Here is a 21,554-nt window from a genome sequence, read left to right on the forward strand (position 1 = left end):
AATTTTTCTTCTCGCCGTTAGGTGGCAACATAATCTTAATTTAAGATACATACATGGAGATAGGGTTTATGCGCCTCCAAAGTAAAATATAAAACTCAGTGTTTTCTCTTAAAAACACATGAAAACATTGATTTAAAAAATTAATTGTAAATATATTTATAGAAAGACATCACTATTTCAGCATAGATGTTCAAGTCTTAATCGGCAAATTTGAGATTCTGGTCGTAACACAAAGAGACTTTTGTTTTTAAATGTAACTTCCGGAAGTCCATCGCCTCGCTTCCTGTAGCTTCACAGTGGCCCAGTCAAAACAATGCAGTGTAGCAGCTGCGAGTACCGTCAGCTCTAAAGAGCAAAAATCTAATTTCTCCACGGTCACGGTGCACAGTGTCCGCCCGCTTGCTGTATCACCGCGGCGGGCGGCGGTCGGATTGTGCCCGGGGTTTATTTCACTCCGAGCTGCCATTGTTCGGAATTTAACCGTTTTTGTTTGGCTGGAAATGGAGCCCGCTAACGGCTGGCTGACAGCAGCAGAGGGGAGCGGCTGAACGGAGAAGCAAACCCGGAGTTTGCGTCGATAAACTCGGTGAAATAAACTCTCGGTAGGCCGGTGGGTGACATGGTGGAGTAGTAGTGGTCCTCGGCGCTGAAGCTCTCGGTGTCCTCCGACCTCTCTCCCCGGGGAGGACCGCCATGGCGCCGGGCTCTCTGGTGGCGGCCTGCCGCAGTCTGGCCCTCTCTACGTGGCTGCTCTCCTTCTGCTTCGTCCACCTGCTGTGTCTGGACTTCACCGTGGCCGAGCGGGAGGAGTGGTACACCGCCTTCGTCAACATCACCTACATGGACCCGGCCACCTCCGAGGTGCGCACCGAGAAGACGGAGTGCGGCCGCTACGGGGAGCATTCCCCGAAGCGGGACGCCAAAGGGGTGGTGGTGCTGCCCGCCTCCCCGCTCGACCGGCAGGCCTGTGACCCCCACACCCGGTTCGTGGTGCCTTCGCAGGCCGCGGCCGGCTGGATAGCCCTGATAGCCCATGGGAACTGCACAACCAAGGACAAAATCCGCCATGCTGCCGCCCACAACGCCTCGGCGGTGGTCATCTTCAACGTGGGCTCCACCAACCCCAACGACACCATCACCATGCGCCATCAAGGTACGAAACAGAAGCTGGGTTCAGTGGGAATCCACTTTGTTTTTCTCCATCCAACTCAAACTGACCGGGGTTCTGCAATTGTAGATGAAAAGCTGGAGTAACTTTACGCCACAAACTCAGATAATTGGATTGTAATCTCAGAAATCTTCTAGGAAAAACAAAGAAATTTATGAGTCTGAAAAGTCGAAAAAAAATTGCTTTTTAAAAAATCTATTTTTTTTTCCTGAAAAAAAAAACTAAAACAGAAATGCTAATAAAACAAAAGTTCACATTAACCTCAAACTTTGGGGGGAAAACAGGGGCATTTTGTTAGAGGAAAAAAAGAAAAACAAGGAAATTTTTGAAAAGTCAAACGTTTGCTAGAGAAAACTCAAATGTTAAAATTAGAATCAGAAGGCAACAGTTTTAAAGCTTTAGAAGTAGGAAGATAAAAATGGAACTTTTTGGAGCAAGAGGAAATATTTTCTGCAGTTCTGCAGATTAAAAAGTTTCTCTTTGGACTTCAGAGGAACAAAAATCCAGCATACATTCAAATTTGTTTGCCTTCAGATTGAGTTTGATCTGAGCTTTTTAAACAATGCAGCTTCTGGAGGCCTGAAAACTATAACAGATTTTAATGGATTATAAATTGTCCCAGAAGTCATTGCAATAAATAATATTGTTCGTTATGCACTGATAAAAAAAATTTGGGCCAATATCGATATCCGATTTAATGCTGGTGCCGATAACTGATATTTACCAATACTGTGTATATTTCTCTATTGTTTTGATGACCAGAAACAAATGGCAGCAAAATGAAAACAAATATTGGTTGTTAATATCGACCTGGTTTTATTAATCGAACAGATACCGATATGTTAAAAAATTACTAATATCAGCCGATTCTGATGTTGGTGCTGATTTATCTTGTATCAATAAATGTTATTTTGAACAGAAACACAAATAATGGCATTTAAGAAAACACTGTAAACAAAAGTATCCTAGTTGAGACCAAAGCACCAGACTGAAGACTTTCATCATCCAGTTTTTGGTAGAACAAATCATGCAAATGGAAATTGAGCTCTTTTTAATTCATCATTTGATTAATTGATTTATTGTAATAAACTTGAGACAGATTTGAACGGAGCCTGTGAACAGAGCAGGGTCTCCTCCAATGTTTTGGCCTCTTCTGATTAGATTACATGCGGAGCAGCTTGACGCGTTGTTGTCAGTCACGATGCGGCGCTGCGTTGCGTAACGGCAGCAGCGAACCAACAGCTGTCTGTCCGACAGCTGGGATCTCCTCCAGCTCCTCCTGCAGGCCTCCCACTCTGACTGCTGAGTCCAGGAAGTAAATGGAAAATACTCCCCATTTGTTGACTTTAAATCTAGTTTCTCATGACGTTTTTAGCTTCTTGGAATCTGTGTTTGGAAACTCGGTGAATGTTCCAGTAGAAACATCTGCAGGTCGTTTAGACGCTGTTGAGTCTTCAGGTTGCCGTGTTTATCCGCCAGGCGTTTGCTCTGGTTTTCATTAAAATCTTCATCACACAGCTTCTTCTGTTTTTTAGATGCATTTTTCTGGTATTTGCTCAAAATGTTTGTCACTATGCTGTCAAATCACATTAGTGATTAACCTGCTCCTGATGATTTTAGATAGATTTATTAGAGTCTTGATTTAATTAAAAGACTAAAAACTGCAAATGGAGCGGATAACCTTGAAATATGTCTAATAAATAAAGTTACTTCAGCCCTGGAATCTGACTCGGTAATATTTTGAATATTTTAATTAAGAGATGCTCTGTCTTTAAGTTTGCAGGAAGTATCTATGTTTGCAGATTGACTAAAACAGGAAAACACCCAGAGGGGACAGATTCATTTGGATTTAATTTAGCCGACATGCGAGAAAAGTTAAATATAAAATGTTTATGTTTTCAGATCAGAAAAAGTCTTGCATTTGATCAGTTTTAGATTTTAAAGTCTTAAAAACATTCTTTCATTAACTCTAAAATCTGTTTAAATTTGTACATCTGTTGTTTTATACACTGACTTTCGCTATCTGCTTTTTGTTATCATTTGGTCATTGCTGTGTAATTTCAGCTGTGGTATTAAGTTATTTTGTTTTGTAGCAGAGCGTTCTTTTAAACCCAGGAAAGAAAAATGTTGTGAAACTGGTTTGTCAGCATTCCTGATTCATTACTCCCTACCAGCTCCTTTACCAGAATATATTTAGTTTAATGGGAAACATGGATTTCAATAGTTGGCTAAAATCTGTTGTCAATACCAGCTATAATGTCTATGGGGTTGGTTGCTAGGCAACAAGTGCAAAAGTTGCTGACTCGCATGCCAGAGTTAAAAATAAGTGAGATGAATTGTTGTTATATTTAGCACAAAAAGTAAAATAGAGCCACCAATTAATGCAGTTTCATTTTAAGTGTGTAGGATTAGAGGCTAAACGAGGATCTGTGTAAAGCAGCAGACTGCAGGCTAGCTAATTAATGACAGCTGTAGAAATCAATAGATAGTTAGGATTACAGTTTTACTTTATAAGATCAAAAAGAAACTAGAAGTGTTAATATTCTGCACCATAAGCAGATTCATTGAAACTTTTCTCCATTTTCTGCTTTTGGTTTCCACAGCTGTGTTTATAGTTTGGTGTTTTTTAAAATGAGATGTAGTTTTAGCATGATAAAATAAAGAAAAACTCAGTAACTTCCATTTGCATGATTTATTGTTTTTTTTTCCTTCTCATTCCAATAAAAGCTGGTTGATAAAAGTCTTCAGTCTGGTGTTTTGGTCTCAACTAGCCCTTATTTTGAAGGATAATTATGTTTACAGAAACTTCATTATGCATTTTATTTGTTGTTTTGTGTATTTATTTTGGATATTTAAAATAGCTTCCAGTTCCACTGTTAAATCTTCATTATAATTTAAAGTTTATTGGTCTTTGAGAATCTCTTCTTGCATTATTATGCCAACATATGTTTAGATTTGAAGAGAAAATTCACTACTAACTCAAACTTGACCACAATGAAAAATAATAAATCATTGTTTTCCCCTTTTTATTTGTTTTGTTAGATAAAATTAGTAATTTTCCCCTCGGAGTTGCTAATTAAATTGAGGCATGTGTTTCTTTGAGTCACTTCCAGTTGGTTAAATCCAGTGATTACATTTACAGCAGCAAACTGCTGCCTGTTGCATAATATGGTTTTATTTATTGCTCTGCCTCCCACTCAGTGACACAAATACACTTATTTTTAACTTGATTTATTTTGAGTAGATCATTGTTTTCAGTTTCCCGAAAGCACAAAAATGCTGGTTAGTTGAGATATTTCCTGGCTTCTGGATTTAAATCTCGATGAATATGATTCTTTTTTAGCGGTGAATCTTTGACCTCCAGGTCAGAGTGGGAGTGGGTGGGTGGGTGGATTCCCCGTCTGGTCAGCCTGTTGGCTGTTAATCCACCTGAAAGCAGACAGTGTGGAATCAGCTGCTTCATCACTTTGTCCCTCAGATCAGAGCTGCTCATCGCTTCACGTGAAGCTCAAACTGGGACATCCAGAAACGTCTGTGATAAATTAGTTCAGGTTTGATTTCTGTTTGTTTTTTTTCTGGACCGCTTGACTCTATTTAGAAAATAAATAAATAACATGCGTACAAAGTCTAAAATTTGAAGAAAAAAAAATCCAACATTTAAAGTTTGAAAAATTTGTAAAAATGCATTTTCTGTAAAAATGCAGTGTGAAAGTTGAAAACACTGACTATTTTTTACAGAAATTTGTTGAAGTATTTGGAAAAAAGAGAGAAAAGTAAAATTGTGTTGGGGGAAAAAAACAGAATTTCACTATTGTGGTGTTTCCATTAAGTAAGAAACACAATTAAAATGACATGTAAATACATTTGTTCAGGCAATAAGTCATAAACATTCTACACCTTGATCCTCTGTCTACTTCCTGTTGTCTTCTTTGTGGTTTTCGCCAGTAGCAACATCTGGTTGTTGATCATGTGATGTGAAAAATGTTTTTCTACTGCAGTTTTGCAAAAAACAAACAAAAAAAAATACGTCTCACCCCTAGCGCCAAAACATTTAGGACAAAAACATGAGTTTTTACAAAATTGGTGTTTCCATTAAGCAAATTTATTTTCAGTATTTAAAATTGTGCATTAAATGATCAATGAAAATGCAGCTATTGAGCCTATCCGTCTTCTTTAGGCGCTAAGTTTGCTACCGGTGATATGTGGTTCTTAAACTACAAATCCCACAATAACTGCAGGCAAGAAGTGGCCCAGTTTGCAGCCATGTTTGAAATCCGTCTGCAGCGAAGTGCTGAGTGACAGGTGTCACGTCAATCTGCGTCTCTCCATTAGTTTCCTCCCCCTACAGTCACTCACTTGTGTGATTGAAAACAAAGGACATAGAAAAGTTAAAGTTTATTCACAATGGTTGTAAAAGTCTTAAATTTGAGCTGAAACCTGCAGGAAGCCTGACAGTGTCGGCGTTGGGTAATCTTCATGAATGCAGCTCAGTCCTGTTTTAATCTGTGATGTTTGCCACCAACAGATTTTATCTTGACTTCAGTAAATAAGGCCACACTTCCTGCTCAGCATCATGCTGTCGGTTTAAAGCCAAAGCATTTAGGCTGCAAATGCTTCATGAATCAATTTACAGACCATCCAAGAGTCCCGAGCGTCATTAGTTTGGTTACAGCTGTTGGAAAGAATTTAGAAAATCTTATTTTATCAGCTGAAATCACTAGATAAAAGAAGCCTGGTAAATTATTGCCAGCCCAGTCAGTCAAACAGACGTAAAATTTGATTAATGTTCCCTTCATCTGCAGAAATCTAAGTGAAACCAGTCGGTAAAGACAAACCCTGTGCTCCAGGCTGCACTTTGAGATTAGCAGAAATCAGATAAAGATTCACTTTAAGAATGCTGCAGCAGTTTGTTGCACTTTAACTGTCCAAAATGTGAATTAGCAACTTTTTCCTTTTTCCCTCCTTTCAAATACTTCAACAAATTTCTATTTAAAAAAATAAAAGTTTGCTTCCAACTGCATCTTTTTTCTAGTTTTATCTATTACTTTACAATAGAGAAGATGAAACATAAAAAAATGCAGAACTTGTTTGAATAATTATAAAACCTTCTGAAACTTCTGTTACTGAATTAAAACTTGTTTTTCTTTAAATATACTTTTGAGAAAGATAAAACAAAACTTTAGTAGGGTTTAATGCAAATCAGCACTTCTAAAACAGAGACATATTTAAAGTTGTTTTTTGTGGAAATGTTGAGTAAAAACTCAGCTGAAAAACTTGTGATTGGATTTTTGTGGCTCAGTCGGGTTTAAATAGTTTGGGGATTATATAACTTCTGTGAAGGACCTCACGGTTACACAGGAGCGATATTGATCCCAGGGGAATATTTTTAGGTCCACACTGATCAATGTTTTTGTTATTTTGCTCAGTCGATACGAGTTCAGCGTTGGCCTCCAGGGATTTGATCCAACTTGTGCTCTTCCAGTCCCCACTGAGAGCAAATAGCGTCTCTGCAGAGCAAACAGTCAGGAGCTGCATCTCAGCTTTCTCAGTATTTACTTTTCCTGCATAGGTGAGAATCAGAGATGGTAACATAAACCTCATAAAAACCACCAGCTATCACATCAAACAGGATGCGACATAAATACTGGCTCTGTTCGATATTTAGTCAGTTTGAAGTCAAATTAAAAGGAAAATATCTTTAAACAATGACATTATGCTGCTTGGTTAAAGACTAATTTGGGTAAGAAAACAAATCAACCAATCAAAATTGTTGTGTGCGGTCTCTCGGCAGTTTGTTGTCTAGTCTTTGGGTTTTAAATTGTAGCCATTTTTTTTTCTGCCATTTTTTTTATAGGATATTTATGGCATTGGTCAGCTCTTAATTGAATTTGGCCAAACATTTCAGAAAGTTTAGTGATTTCATTCCTTGTCATTGAGCGCAGTATCTATGTTGACTTTCTGTGAACCTACTTTCCTCATGTGGAACAATAAAAAGCTGAACTGATTGTTCTTTGGTGCCCTTTTCCAAACTTAGGTCCGTTTAAAGCAAAAACGTGGCAGGTGTGACTTTAATAATACAAGTTTTGCTGAAGTTCTAAAATACTGCCATAAAAATGACTGCTAGCAAAAAAGTGTCAAGAGGCCTGACAATTAGTTCTTTAGTAGTCGGACTTGTGACAAAATCCTCATGAAATATATAGTAATATGTGATCTTTAAAGGTGTGTCGTGGGATGTCGAGAAGTCAATAAAAGAAAAAAAGCCTGAACAGTTGTTGATACGTATTTTTTTTGCACATTCATCAAGAGAGACCTTATGCTTCCTCTTTGTTGGTCTGGAAGCCATGGCTCATCTCTGCTTTGTGCTGCGTTTGCCTACCAAGATGGCCGTTCAGCGGCATGGATCACTTCTGGTTCAGACTTGTGGGAACTATGTATACTTTAAATATTGTAATAAAGTGTAAACCAGGGGTCCCCAAACTACGGCCCGCGGGCCGGATCCGGCCCCCTGAACAATACCAGAGAGAATTCAGATTTTTTTTTTTCATTTATTGTATTTTCCGGTTTATATGTGGATTTTTCTTCAACCACCAGGGGGCTCTTTAGTAGGAAGTGTGTCCTGTAAACTGTGGGGCGCATTGCTGCCATCTGTTGGACTTTTAGGGAACTGCTTGACTTTTATGTTATTTAATCAGTACGGTTGTTTGCTAGCGGTAGAGCAGATGAACACCTGTCTGTTATGAACGCCGCATTCCAGGTTGAATTCTTCGAAGCGATGCTAAGTAGCAGTTTATACTTCAAAACGAACCTTTATGTTAACATATGAGAAATTCATATGTTAAAGTTACATTCCCTCAATGGAATATATACTAGTCAGTCCCAGTGACCGTTTCACTCATGGTTTTTGCCCATGTGGTTTCTGGGTAAAAATCAATCGAGATACGCTTCCCCCCTCCCGGTCAACAATCTCCGGCCCCCCACCAGACAAGGGAAAAGTTATGTGGCCCTCACAGGAAAAAGTTTGGGGACCTTTGGTGTAAACTCATCACAATCAGAGGTGTGCAGAGTACCAGAAGATTGTACTCAAGTAAGAGTAGCACTACTTCAACGCATATTTATTGAAGTACAAGTAAAAAGTATCTGTCCACCTTTAACTTTCCTGAGTCTACCTTGTTTTTAAAACGTCCTCCATCTCATTTGGTTTAAATTATTCCTGAAAATGTTGAAACCCCAGCAGGAGCATTCCTTCAGTTCGCCTGTTTCTAATTAAAGTTTTCCCTCTCCGTCCTCGTGTTGCCTGTGCGCTTCACACTTGTTGGGACTTGGTGGCACGTTGTGCATTTTTCTGGTCCAGCTCACACAGACCTGTTCTTACATGTCTAATGCTAAACTTCTGCTGCAGCAGCTGCAGACTCTGTTTGCCTGCGGAAGCTGGTGCCCCTCTGGGATATTTTCCGCCTCTCTTTGGTGTTACGTCAAGATGTACGGAGTCAGGCCTCAGTCACAAGGTAAACCTCAGATTAGATCAGAAACGGGCGAGATGTGGTCGACTGAACTTTCTCCTCAGATGTTTGGGACTGAAAGGCTGCAGAGTTTTAAAGTCTGAGCTTATGTTTAGACTCAGAATCATTGCCACCCTGACCTTTGTGCCAAATGATTTGTCTGCAATTATATTTTAAAACTTCCTCTTTTACTTTAACTTCCTGTCTTGCTATTAATCATCTTCTTTATTAAAGTATCACTTTGTAGAGTTCAACTCCTTGAGGGTCATATCGTAAAATGACGGCTTGTAAAATGAATTAAATAGGCCTTAAGATGCTCCAGGAATGCATGAAGACTTTCAACACCGACCTCAGTGATTTGCTCTAAATTGAAAGGAGTTTGGCTTTAATTACAGCATCTAAAATGGTTAAATCAGCTCTGGTTAGTCTTAATTATTGGCACAGTTTCAGTTTCTTGATCAGTTTATTCCTGTGGGAAATGTTGGATCCATTCAAGCCTGTTGCTCCTTGTCCTTTGTAGACTTTGGTCTGCACACATCATTGCTGCTTTGGAGATCAGGTCAGAGTTCAGCCCATTGTTGCCTCTTTCTGCAAGCCTGGATGTTTCTAAATTCAAACTGGAACAACAGGGGACAGAATGAGAAGTAATTCAACTAGGAAGTCCCCCGCCTCTCTCAAAAAAAAAACTGTGTAATAATAGCAACATGTTTAGCGGATATTATTTACCCATGTTATCTTTTTATGTCAAACTGGTGTTCCATACATATATGTATATACTAAACTTGTTTTCCGTACCTATATTTTTGTGTTAAACTAGTTTTTCTGTACTTCTATTTTTATGAAAAACTGTTTTCCGTATCTGTGTTTTTGTGTTAAATGGTTTTCCGTACCTATATTTTTGTGTTAAACTAGTTTTCCGTACCTGTATTTCTATGTTAAATGGTTTTCCGTACCTATATGTCTATGTTAAGCTCGTTTTCCTTATCTATATTTTTGTGTTAAATGGTTTTCCTTACCTATATTTTTGTGTTAAACTAGTTTTCCGTACCTGTATTTCTATGTTAAATGGTTTTCCATACCTATATGTCTATGTTAAGCTGGTTTTCCGTACCTATATTTTTGTGCTAAACTAGTTTTCCGTACCTGTATTTCTATGTTAAACTGGCGTTCCGTACCTATATGTCTATGTTAAGCTGGTTGTCCTTATCTATATTTTTGTGGTAAATGGTGTCCCGTACCTATATTTCCTTGTTAAGCTGGTTTTCCGTATGTGGAGCAGCGTTGCGGCAGTCTGAGAGGACGCGCTGTAATACCTGCTGCAGGATTACAGAAATCCTGTGAATCGTCCTCAGAGAGGCTTACATAATCTCATGTTGAGGCTGAATCCTGAAGCCGATCGGTCCGCTGGAGTGAAACCAGGCCACTCAGCACGTCGCCCACCATGTTGGCTCATAAAGTGTATTTTTAGAGCGGTGGTCGCCATGGCGATGTGGGGATGTGTCAGGCTCAAGCTGCTATTGGATCAATAAGCGAGGTGATGAATGTAATCTGTGTCAGGTTGTTTCAGAGGTGAAGAGGAGAAACGGTGGAAACCATGCTCTTAAAAATGTCCCAGTGAAGATTCTATAAACCTGAGATAAAAACAGCATTTACACTGTAAAACACACTGAAAGTTCATGGAAATCAATCAGTTTATAACATCAGCAAGATAAACATGAATGTTTTTCAAATCTAATAGAAACTGTTAAGATTTTAAAATTAAATTAAAAACAGCCTCTGTTCTCAAACAATATAAAAGTTTAGACTTTTGTTGTTGATTTTACTTATTTATTAGGAATATTTCCACTTTAAAATGTTAATATTTTGACGTTTCACTGCAGTGACTGAAGAAACGTCTTTTCTGATTGGTTTCTGCAGCCTGACGTCCAAATATGGACGGACTGGTGTTACTGGGTGTCGGCTAGTAAACTTTAACAATCACAAACTGAGGATATGAAAACATTTATGTGTAGCTGCGAAACGGTCAGATTAGTTTATGTTCACAAACATACAAGTGAGATTACAGCTGCTGAGACAAAATGAAGCTAAACTCTGTTTGCTCTTCAGGATCAGTTTGTTATTAACTGAAGCCTCTCGTAGTTTGATGGTTTATATGAGCGGCTCGTCACTGAGCTTATTGGATTCGGTTCACTGTGGAGTTTTAAGTTGCATTAAAATGTCTGATTCCTCCATTCGGTTTGGAGTTCATCTTTATTGAACTCTGTTCTGCTTTCATAATCGATCATTTTATCCTCCAACAAAGAACTGGAAGTTATTTCTCAGAAGTTGAGCTCAACCCGAGTTAAGTAAAAAAACAAACTTTAAATATTCTGCCCTCATTTTCTCCTTCAGAATCTGAATAAACTTGTTTTCATTTGAGTTCAATCTGTTAACTGGCAGCAACAAAGAAACGCCTAAAAATAAAACCAGCTGTTCTTCTTGAACTTTTTGGATTACAAAGAAAAGCTTGATCTCTTTAGAAAGATATTTTAATTTTATTATATTTGCAGTCAAACATGTTTCATATGTAATTAATATAATATGTGAGTAACACAAAAATCAGTTTTTCTTTTTGTCTTGTGTGGATTTTCCTTTATTTTTATGAAACTAGACATGAAGTGTTAAAGTTACAAACTGGAAAATTTAATGAAACAGGAACATGAAAACTTTACCATTTATATTCAAGCTAGTAAGGGAAATGTGTGAAAGAGAAAATGCAAGGAAAGAACAATTTAGTTCCTTTTTTAAGCAAGAAAACATTTTATTGCTTAAAATGCAATAAAAAAAATCACTTTAGTCACAAGTTTAGAAAAGTTTTTTTTAAAGTGCAAAAGTAGATGAGAAATGAAGCGTTCCAGATTAAGTTTTAAAAATAAAAACATCTTATTTAGACATTGGTTAACACTATTTTATACTTCACTTTTAGCCTCAGGTTGAAGTTCGACCAACTTTTTTTTTTTAAATAGGTATTTCTAATCTTCCAGGACCTTTCAGAATAAAACCAACAGGAAGTGACCGAGCGTTTCCTTCTCTCAGGTACAGGCGAGGTGGTCGTCATCATGATCCCGGAGCCGAAGGGTCGGGAGGTCGTGTCGCTGCTGGAGCGCAACATCACGGTTACCATGACGATCACCATCGGCACCAGGAACCTGCAGAAGTACGTGAGCAGGACGTCGGTGGTGTTCGTCTCCATCTCCTTCATCGTGCTGATGATCATCTCCCTGGCCTGGCTTGTCTTCTACTACATCCAGAGGTTCAGATACGCCAACGCGCGCGACAGGAACCAGGTAACGGTTTCAGGGTCAACTACAACCCACAAAACAACCAGAACCGAACTTCAAAGCGTTAAACTGTTTTATCCTCTAATGACGGGAAACATTTAATCCTGACGTCGTTCTCTCTTTTCCCGTCTGCAGCGTCGTCTTGGCGACGCAGCGAAGAAGGCCATCAGCAAACTTCAGGTTCGCACCATCAGGAAGGGCGACCAGGAGACGGAGGCCGACTTCGACAACTGCGCCGTCTGCATCGAAGGCTACAGGCCCAACGACGTGGTCCGCATCCTGCCCTGCAGGTAGAAACTCAAACTTCCTTCCTTCAAAAGAAAGACGGTCGAATTTTAACTGGATGAAGTAGGAAGATCCTCTACAGGGAGCTGCGTTTGAAGCTTCTGGATAGATCAAGTTGGTCAGAAGTGAAGATGTTTTCACCCCAGAGGATGCTTTTAAAACCTCATATGTAACAAAAACCTACTTAAAGGGGACGCATTAAGAAAAGTTTACGTTTTTATACTTCCATTTGGTTCTCAACTGCCTTTAAAAACAGCTAAAACGCTTAAAGAACACCCAGCTGGGTTTTGGTACAAGTTCATGTCTTTTGGTGTCTGGAAAATGAGCCGTTTCAAAATTTCCAGAATGTAATGTCACAAATCAGCAGGTACGTTACCTGGCATGTATTTATTTATTTATTTCAGTCATCTTTAGAGTTTCAATACAAGTTAAAAATAAAAAACACACGGTGCTGACAAAAGGAAAAAACTAAAAGAAAACAGTAAAAACAAGAGGTTTGTTGTTGACGTACCATCTGTAAACCACTTGCTGCATTCTTGTTGGTTGTGCAGAAGGCTCTACTAATGCTTTTTAAATATATATGGTTGTATAACTGCATTTGTTTGCAGCCATTTTCACATGCGAGTGTAAATGCTGAGTTGAGGGAGAGTAAAAAAAAATAAATAGCTTGAAGAACGATGGAAGAACCAAACGATTCGTTGATGTTTTATACTTTTATATTTATCTGGTGTCGGTTCTGGTTCTGTTGGGCTCAACAGAACCTCTTACACCCGACTCAAAGCAACCAGCTCCGATGTGGGAATCCTGGCGTTCCCAGTCCAGATGTGCTCTTTAGTCCATCTCAGCCAGTTGGACGTCCAGGCAGGCGACCCAGAAACATTTTGCTCTCATTTCTCTCCCATGTGCTCAAACAATCCCACCGACGACGACGGAAAACTTTATTTAAAGCTCCAAATAAAATCACTTTGATCACAGAGAAGTCAGGAAACGAGCTCTGATGTAGTTGGGTTAGGGTCAAAGGTCACAGGTCAGCAGTGGAGCTGTTCATACAGGTGCTTTAAATCTTAGGAATCTAATTTCATTTAGGTGACTTTCAAGTTTTTGAAAATGCTTGACAAGCAAATTGTTCAGTTTGTAATAAAGTTCAGTTTAACGTTTGATTAAATTTGGAAATTCATTCATTCACTTTGAGACAATTTGTTTGGATTGTTTCAATTTTTTGTTAAGTTATTGTTTTGTCAGATCAGCAGCAGGTAATTTTTGATGGGAAAAAAGGGAGAAAACTTCATCCAAAAAACTCAAATTTTGACTAATTGGTAAATTATTTAGAAAAAAACAAGGAATTTTTCGAGTTTGAAAAGTTGAAAATTTGTTAGAATAAAACTCAGAAATTTTCAGGAAAAAAAATTTGCTGGAAATGTTTGAACCCGTACCTTGAAAGTTTTTGAATGTTCCTGTATTTTCAGACATCTGTTCCATAAGAGCTGCGTGGATCCGTGGCTGCTGGACCATCGAACGTGTCCGATGTGTAAGATGAACATCCTGAAGGCCCTGGGCATCGCTGTGAGTCCGGCTCCGCTCCGCTCCGGTTCCGTCTCATTTCAACGTTTGACCGTTTCCGTTTTCCTCCCAGCTGAACGCCGACTGCCTGGACGACCTCCCGCTGGACTACGACCTGGCGCTGGGCGGCGGCGTGGGGATGGGCGGAGTCGGCGCCCTGGCACTGGAGGCCGTGGCGTCCGGGGCGTCCAGCGACGGGACGCTGAGCGAGGGCGGGTCCTCGGTGGTTCTGGACCCCGGCGTCAGGCGGGTCGGGCTTCCGCAGGACTACCAGGACCTCGACCCGCTCAGAGACAGCCCCGTGACGGCCACCACTGACACACACACAGGTTGGACTGAGACTCTGCTGGGCGTTAGTCAGAGTTACAGTGACACCTGGTGGCGGTTCTGAGGCATTACAGGATCAGAACCCATTTCATTGTCATTGTGCAAGAGAAAAATTTAAAATGTAGCAACTCTGAAAGGCAAGTCAAAAAATAAAACATATCTCAGTAAATATAAATAAATAGAAACACACAAACAACTGGGATGTTAAGAAAAAACTAAAATGTTGATCAGGTTTTAGATGAATTATCTGTGTTCAGGGCAATAAGAGCTGTTAGAAACAGTTTTTTACTCAGGTTAATCCAGGTGGTAACAGAAGCTACTTACTTCTGTTAAATACCTTATTAATGTAGCGCTTTAGCTTTAGCTTCCATTGAAAAGCTAATGTTGTTGTAGCGCCTTAGCATTAGCTTCTGCTAAACACCGTGTTGGTTTAGCGTCAGCAGGACTGATGTCTGTGGTTAGCACAGCTAACGTCTTGGCTGGCGGTGCCGCTGCTGGTTCTGGTTCTGACTTCATCTTCTTCATCTTCCAGGTGAGCTGCAGCCGATGGCGAGCAGCGCCTCTGTGGCGTCGCTGGTCATCGCCGTGGAAACCGGCCTGTCGGACGAGGAGGGGTCCATGGATCGACCTCATCTGGGTGCCAAGTCCTGAGAACAGCCCAGCAGAACCGAGCCAGAACCAGGCCAAAATAAACAAGACCTCATTGAGCCAGAAGGTCCAGAGAGACTAGAACCATCTGACGTAAACGTGCTAACAGCCTGGTTCTGGATTAGGCCTGTCTGGTCCAGAACCACGAGGCTCGACTGGGTTTGGATTCTTGGAGCTCAAAGGAAGCGGACGTGTTTCAGTTTTCACCTTCAATCGTTCTTGGTTCTTCATCCCGACTCCGCCTGGTTCCGTCCCCAGATGATCCAGTTGGTTCTGTCAGCAGAACCGAATTATTCCTGACAGAACCCATCCGTCTGGTTTCTCCGGTTCTCTTTCACGACGAGTCTCTCCTTGCTCTGGTTCTGGTTCTCCAGATTCGGACCGCCTCTCTCTGACATTTTGCATCGTCTGACTGAAAGACTTGGATCTCAATCGGACTCTGATTGACCCGGCAGTATTACTCCTGCAGTATTGAAGACCCACCTCCCCCATTCGGGTCGGTTTGCTCCTTGACCTCTGAACTTTCCTGACTTTCGGTTTCAGTTCTTTCTCTGTCGTTTCTGGAGCGAAGCAGGAATCAACAAAGTTTATTTAAATCGTGAAGCACAGATGAGAGGAAGAAGAAGAAGAAAATGCTGCCTGGACCTCTGAATCGGTACCAGAACCAAACCTGGAGCAAACGATGAGTTTCTGAACCACCTGAGAGCAAAATCAACTCTTCATCTCCTTCGGTTTCCATCACAGGAACTCTTGGTGCTTTTGGACCACAGCAGGTTTCCTGTCGGGTTTAGGTTTCATCTCAGGCTGCAGAGTTTTTATTGATCAATAAATTAATTGGAAATTCCTTACAGAACCTGTTTGACGTCCTGTTGGACCACAGAGTACTTCCTGTAGCTTCTGGAGCAAATTCCACCTTGTTTTGTCCAGACTAGTTCTTTACTATTTGAATATTCAAATAATTAATCAAATATTTGTGCAGAACTCTGTGATTGTGATCTGAGCCGTTTCTGATCATCTCCACCAGCTGCTCTGAAGCTTCTTCATCTACATGAGTTAAAAAAACAAAAACATTAAATCTGCATCAAATCGATAAAGAGCCTAAATGCTAAAGCTGATAAATTGCCTGATATTTATGATTAGTTTCTGATGTTCTGCAGCCCTCTCGTTGATAAAATCAGTCTAAAATATAGCTCTATATTTGATCAGAAATTAATTTGTAAAAAGTAAAAGACGCTCAGATTGTTGGGAAAATGTCAAAATTCATTAAATTCACAGAATATTGAGAATAATCTATTGGATTTTAGGCACAAAGGAACCCGATATGAACTGGTTAAATGTAGTTCATTGATTTAAAGGTTCCAGTTGTGATACATTAAATCAGTTTTGCAATAAATTAAAGTCTTTGAGATTTTCTTGTTTTTATGATCGATGGTACAGAGCGGCTGCAGCTTGGAGGATTAAACAAAACGGCTTCTTTAATCCCGTCCCGGGTCTGACTTTAGCATAACGTTGCTCTGACTGTCGGGATAATTTAGCGGTACCTCTCCAGAACCGTGTGGTCCGAAAGCACCTTCAGCGTTGCCTTGCTCCTCCTCCTCAACGCGTCTCCGCCGTCATCCTGCTGCCTTTTTCTACCCTTCACTCCTGACAATCCGCGCCGCCACCGCGTTAATCCCCCCCAGAAACACGGACTGCGAGTGAAAGGTTCCCGGTTCTGCCTGGACCCGTTCTGTTCCTCGTCCTGTAAATATGAAACGGGTTCACTTCGCTGTTTGTTGCTCGCTCCGGACGTTTTCGATGAGAAAGAAAAAGATTGTCGTCTATTTTGATACCAGAGGAGTCGTTTATTTTTGTAACGAAGCAGCAGAGACTGATTTATCGGCGCCGTCCGACCCGCCAGCAGCCCGGATGGTTCTGATCGGGCTGGTTTAGATGTTCAGTATTTGTGTAATTGTACATAAAAGCTTGTTGCTGTTTTTATTTCCAGAGCTTGTTTAGTTGAAACCTGGGAGAACTGAGCTGAGGTTGATGGGTGGAAACGAAGAAGCGACTTGAGCGGAAATGAACAGTTCCTTTGGTGTTGCTCTGTTTTCCAGCCTCCTTCCTTCAGTTCCTTTCTGGACTTTTCTTTGCTTCAGCAGGTTCCCGTTGTAAACACTAAGTAATTTATACTCTGTAAAATCGGAGCGCTCGGAAGAAATGACGAATTTGTACGGATTGTCTTGGACGATTTTCAGTGAGAAATGTTTTAATTAAAGTCACCTGTTTTGTGTTGTGAGTTTCCTCCTTTGCAGAGTTTTTATTGTTTCCTCGTCTTATTCTTCTTATTTTGTATTCAAGGAAAAATTAGGCAGAGTTTTAAAGCTAGAATAGAAATAATGTCACACAGTGGAGAAACCAAGTTATGTAGGTTCACACAAAATATTGAAAAGCCTTAAAATATATGAAACCATGATTAATAATCTTTACATTATGACATGAAATTCTGTGCAGCTATCAAAAATACCTGAATCCAAAGTTGAAATTTGCTAGAAAAAAAGTCAGATTTTTAGATCAGTCTAAAAATGTAAGTTTTCATTAAAAACACACAAATTGAATTTATTTTTAGCTTGCAAAGAAAAAATAAAATACAGTAAATTCTTCCTATCTTGGTGTGAAAATGAAGATGTGACGTCATCCATCCAGGCAGCTGACAAATTAAACTACCACACAAAACTACTTGGTAAGATTTTTTGTTTTTTGTAAATACAGAGCAACTTATCTCCACGAACTGTACAATTAATTATTTTAGATTTACAATGGAAACGAATCTCAAGAAACGTTGCATTTGAAAAATGTAAAATATAAGAGATTTCTTAAATATTTCAGGTTTCCTGAAAGGTCTGAAATTACTTAGTACTTTTGTTTTTTAGCTTGGAGGAATTTAGCAGAAAATGTAGTGAGTGTAACTTTTCTCCAAGCTTAATTTCTAAAACATAAAGATCTCAAATCAACCTGAGCTGCTTTACACATGATGTACCAACAAGGTTCTGATTTATTTTTCCACTACAAACCTTGGATTTATCTTATATTTTTGTCTCTGAGACCAAAGACTTCAGAGCATTTGTGTTATTGAAGCTCTGATGTTTTCTTTTTTGTTTTGGGTTGTCGTACTACTCAGCCTGTCCACGTGGGGGCGCCAGATACACCGTTAATTTCAGTATGATGGGTCATTTTGTGATTAGAAGTTAAATCAGGGAACTATTTTATTTTTCCACTTTATTCAAATAAATTAACAAATATCTGTGTTTTTGTAACAGTAATGACTCAATAAATTTCTGGCTCTAATAGAAACGACAAAAACAATTTTAAGTTATGTTTCTGTGTTTTATGAAATGACTTAAATTTTTTTCAGATACTTTTTGTCATCAGGTTGGAAACAATTTAAAAAAAAACAATTTTCCACAAATTTCAATATTTTGTTGAAGTGTATCCACTTTCACTTTGATTTTCTTTAAAATCTCAAAATAGAAATAAAATGTTTTCTCTTTGAAAATGCCTTTAAAGAAAATATTTCTTTAAGGTGAACCCAGAGTTAAAATGGTTCTTTTTTTTTTTCTTTTTTTTTTAAGCGCTTCAAGACATTTATTTTGAATTGTTGCTACATAAATAAACTGAATTGAATTGATTCCTGTTTAAGTGGTGCAGAGAAAAGTCACATCTTCACTCTGGAAACGTGTAGCATCTCGTTTTCTCCCTGATCTGGACTGCTTGGTCTGTTGGGGCCCAACGCCAGGGGCCCAAAGAGTCTCGGGGCCCCATGAGCTTCACCAGTAAAATGTCAGAAACAGACCCCTGCTGACATCTAGTGTGACACGTTTAGAGCTGAACTCCATCAACTGGATGTTAAACGTTTTACATCATTTCTAACCAGTTTTAAGGAGAAACAACGAAGAAAAGACGCTTGAGAGGTCAGGAATCATCGCCACAGCATTACAAAGCTTAATATTAAGAGACTTAGGAAGATGAATAATGGAGAAAAGAAAGGCAGAAGACAAGAAAAAGGAGGAGGAGCGAAACCGGCTTTCTGCTCCTTCACTGGTATTAATTTATTCAGCGCTGCTTCCTCTGGAGCAGAGAGGAGGAACGAACAGGAGCTGAGCGTTGGCTTTCTGCCGGCCGGGATTCCCACCATCAACCTCTGCTGATGCCTACGGAGCTTGAACAGGTACGAATATACCAACATGCTTCTGAACAGACATTTTGTTTCTAGACTTGTAGTTTTAATTGTTGAGGGACCATCATGGAGTCACATTTCTTACAAGATATTTGTTAAATATGTTTCCGTCTGCTATTTTGCGAATTAACTCTTTCAGATGAGTCAAAAACCACCTGAAGTGAGAGTGAAAACTTATTTGCGAAATTGGAAAAATTGCTTAAAATTTTGCTGTTTCTATTAGCCGCTCACATAGAGTTCACTTCAGCCGAACCGAGACCAGGAGTTGTAGACGGACCAGAGTTTGTGTTTTTGGTCCAAACCAGAGTTCATGTCCACTTTCACACCTCCCCAATAGAACTGGATTTTCTAGACAAACTAAAGTTTGATTAAAGTGGATCTGGTGTGAATGAACCCTAAACCAAGTTCTACAATGGTATAATTTCCCAACTACTAAAATATAATTAAATTGAATCATCATTAGTTGAAGACTATCTAATTTGTAATTTTTCACTGTTTCTCCATCTAGTGTAGATCCTCTTTGGGATTCTGCCTGATTTTCAGCTGAACAAGCAGGAATAATAACAATGTCAAAACCTCTGAATGCCACTAAACAAAGAACGGATATTGTTCAGTTGGAACTTGACGTTCCAGAAGACGTGGAGCCTTCAAGCACAGCTGTGAACACGGATCCCAACGACAACTGGGGTATGGAGCCAAACTTCAACCTCAACTTCAATCTGAGCTCTCAGAGTAACCCTCGTCCCACCAAAGAGCCCTCAAAGATGCATTCTGGGAGTAAAAAGGAAAATAAAAGTAAAGGAGGAGCAGCAGCTGCAGATTTTAACACCATTTTAGTACCAAGTGAAAAACCTAGGAGCAAAATCCCAACAGCAACAGCTCAGATGACTGTGAAAGACAAAGTCAGCCAACAGCCGAAATCTCCAAACATTAAGCATTCCTCTTCACCAGAGGTACGAAGTCCCAAACCAACCGGGGTGGAGCTGAGGAGCAGCCAGAGATCTACAGAAAAAGTCAGAACTGAAACACCTACAGCAGAATCTGCAAAGCCAGTGACTGCGGTGACACCTGAGCCGACAGCTAACTCTGCAAACAGCGTAACACCAACCCGAAAGACGCAATCAAACAGGACCAATGAAGGTGGAAGAGAGATTCACCTTGAGACGCCACCAAAAACCCTGCAGCTGCCTAAAAGCCCAAAGGTCCATAATCAAAAGGGAGATAAAAGCAGCATAAGCCCAAAGCTAACAACAACTCGAACCCCAACTATGATGGCCAAAATAAAAAAACCAGATCCAGTAAACTCGACTGCTGACCAAAAACCTGAAGACGACTCTGGAGCTCAAGGTGTTTTTACAACCTCAGGAACCTCTCAGAAAGAGAAAACAGGGTCACCACTTCTCAGGACCAAACCCTCCCGAGTATCCTCTCTGAGTCCGAATCCATCCACTCAACGAAAAACCAACGGAACCAGAACCATTAACGTGTCAAAGTCTGAGGGGAATCTTCACAGTAAAGACTTAAAGGCTGCTTCTGGACCCAAAGTCAATATCAAAACCAGTTCAACCCCCAGATCTACAAAAAGATCCAAAGATGGTCTGGATTCAAAACTCAGCTCCAAGTCCAGAGACGCACTGGATTCCAGAAGCAGCAGCGCCTCGAAAAGCAGTTTGGACTCTCGGGACAGTTTGGATTCCAAGAAGCTCCAGAGTTCAAAGGTTATCCGAAATCCACATGACCCAAAAACCTCAGCAGAAACCAGGATGAAGAAAAGCCACCAAGGTTCGGAGAAAGTTATTGATTCCAAAACCGTCCCAAAGAACAATCACGATTCTAAACTTCTCCAAATCTCAAAAGCAGGTTTTGATCCCAAAATAAAACCCAACTCTGGTTCTGATTCTAAACCAGGCTTCACCCAGTCTGGTTCTCTAGCTACGCTGCAGGCCTCTGCTTTCAGTATGGATCTTCTTGGCTGTGGTTCCCTTTCTCCCATCTCCAGCGGAACCATCAAGACGTCAGGTTTTGCTGTTGAGCTCAGTTTAAATCGTAAGAGTCAATCAGATTCATCGAGACCTGGGCAAGTTCGGTCCGGTTCTAAGTCAACACTCACTGATTTGTCCGCTCCGATATCAACAACTCAGAGTCCAGGATCCAGTACTGGAAAAAATGTTGCTTCTCCTGTAACTGGATCAAACAAGGAGAACCAGAAGAGTCCAAGTTCAACTCCAGGTAATAACAAGTATCAGAATACCACAGAGGCGCATGCTATGAGGCCAGGCAACGGTTCAGAGACACTCAAATATTCAGCAAAGGGGCAATTCAATGTGGAACAAACATAACTTCAGAGTTAGGGTTAGGGTTAATTGATTATTGCAACATGAGGACACTGTTGCAATAATCAATTTTACTACAGATAAATGCATGGATGAGTTTCTCTAGATCTTGCTGAGACGTTTGTCCTGTGATCCTGGAAATGTTCTTTAGATGTCAGAAGGCCGACTTTGTGACCGTCTTTATGTTGCTCTGTAGGT

General features: G+C 40.0%; 2 protein-coding genes across 3 annotated transcripts in view; both read left to right on the plus strand.

Moving 5' to 3' along the window:
- Positions 1 to 238: 238 nt before the first annotated feature.
- On the plus strand, positions 239 to 17,088 carry rnf150b (ring finger protein 150b). Its single transcript, XM_007571792.2, has 6 exons — positions 239 to 1,153; positions 11,743 to 11,993; positions 12,123 to 12,277; positions 13,739 to 13,835; positions 13,906 to 14,161; positions 14,692 to 17,088. Exons 1-6 carry the CDS (start codon positions 694 to 696, stop codon positions 14,808 to 14,810), a joined length of 1,338 nt encoding a protein of 445 aa, XP_007571854.1. The 5' UTR covers positions 239 to 693; the 3' UTR covers positions 14,811 to 17,088.
- Positions 17,089 to 18,443: 1,355 nt separating this feature from the next.
- The window catches only part of LOC107838643 (flocculation protein FLO11-like), a 4,724-nt gene continuing 1,613 nt past the window's right edge, over positions 18,444 to 21,554 (plus strand). The window contains exons 1-2 of one of the 2 annotated variants that reach the window (XM_016681676.1): positions 18,444 to 19,014; positions 19,537 to 21,252. In XM_016681676.1, coding sequence (XP_016537162.1) covers positions 19,590 to 21,252 — 1,663 coding nt within the window. In that variant the 5' untranslated portion in view covers positions 18,444 to 19,014; positions 19,537 to 19,589. Of the gene's footprint in view, positions 19,015 to 19,360; positions 21,253 to 21,554 lie in introns of those variants that run through there. The other variant, XM_016681677.1, reaches the window with a different exon arrangement.

Source organism: Poecilia formosa, unplaced genomic scaffold (genome assembly GCF_000485575.1).
Source record: "Poecilia formosa unplaced genomic scaffold, Poecilia_formosa-5.1.2 Scaffold288, whole genome shotgun sequence".
Taxonomy (NCBI): domain Eukaryota; kingdom Metazoa; phylum Chordata; class Actinopteri; order Cyprinodontiformes; family Poeciliidae; genus Poecilia; species Poecilia formosa.

Excerpts from the sequence above, each read along its gene's own strand:
- rnf150b (XM_007571792.2), top strand. The coding sequence starts at position 694 with ATGGCGCCGGGCTCTCTGGTGGCGGCCTGCCGCAGTCTGGCCCTCTCT. Across the intron at positions 1,154-11,742 it reads CATCACCATGCGCCATCAAG|GTACAGGCGAGGTGGTCGTC; the intron begins GTACGAAACAGA and ends TCCTTCTCTCAG. Across the intron at positions 11,994-12,122 it reads ACGCGCGCGACAGGAACCAG|CGTCGTCTTGGCGACGCAGC; the intron begins GTAACGGTTTCA and ends TCCCGTCTGCAG.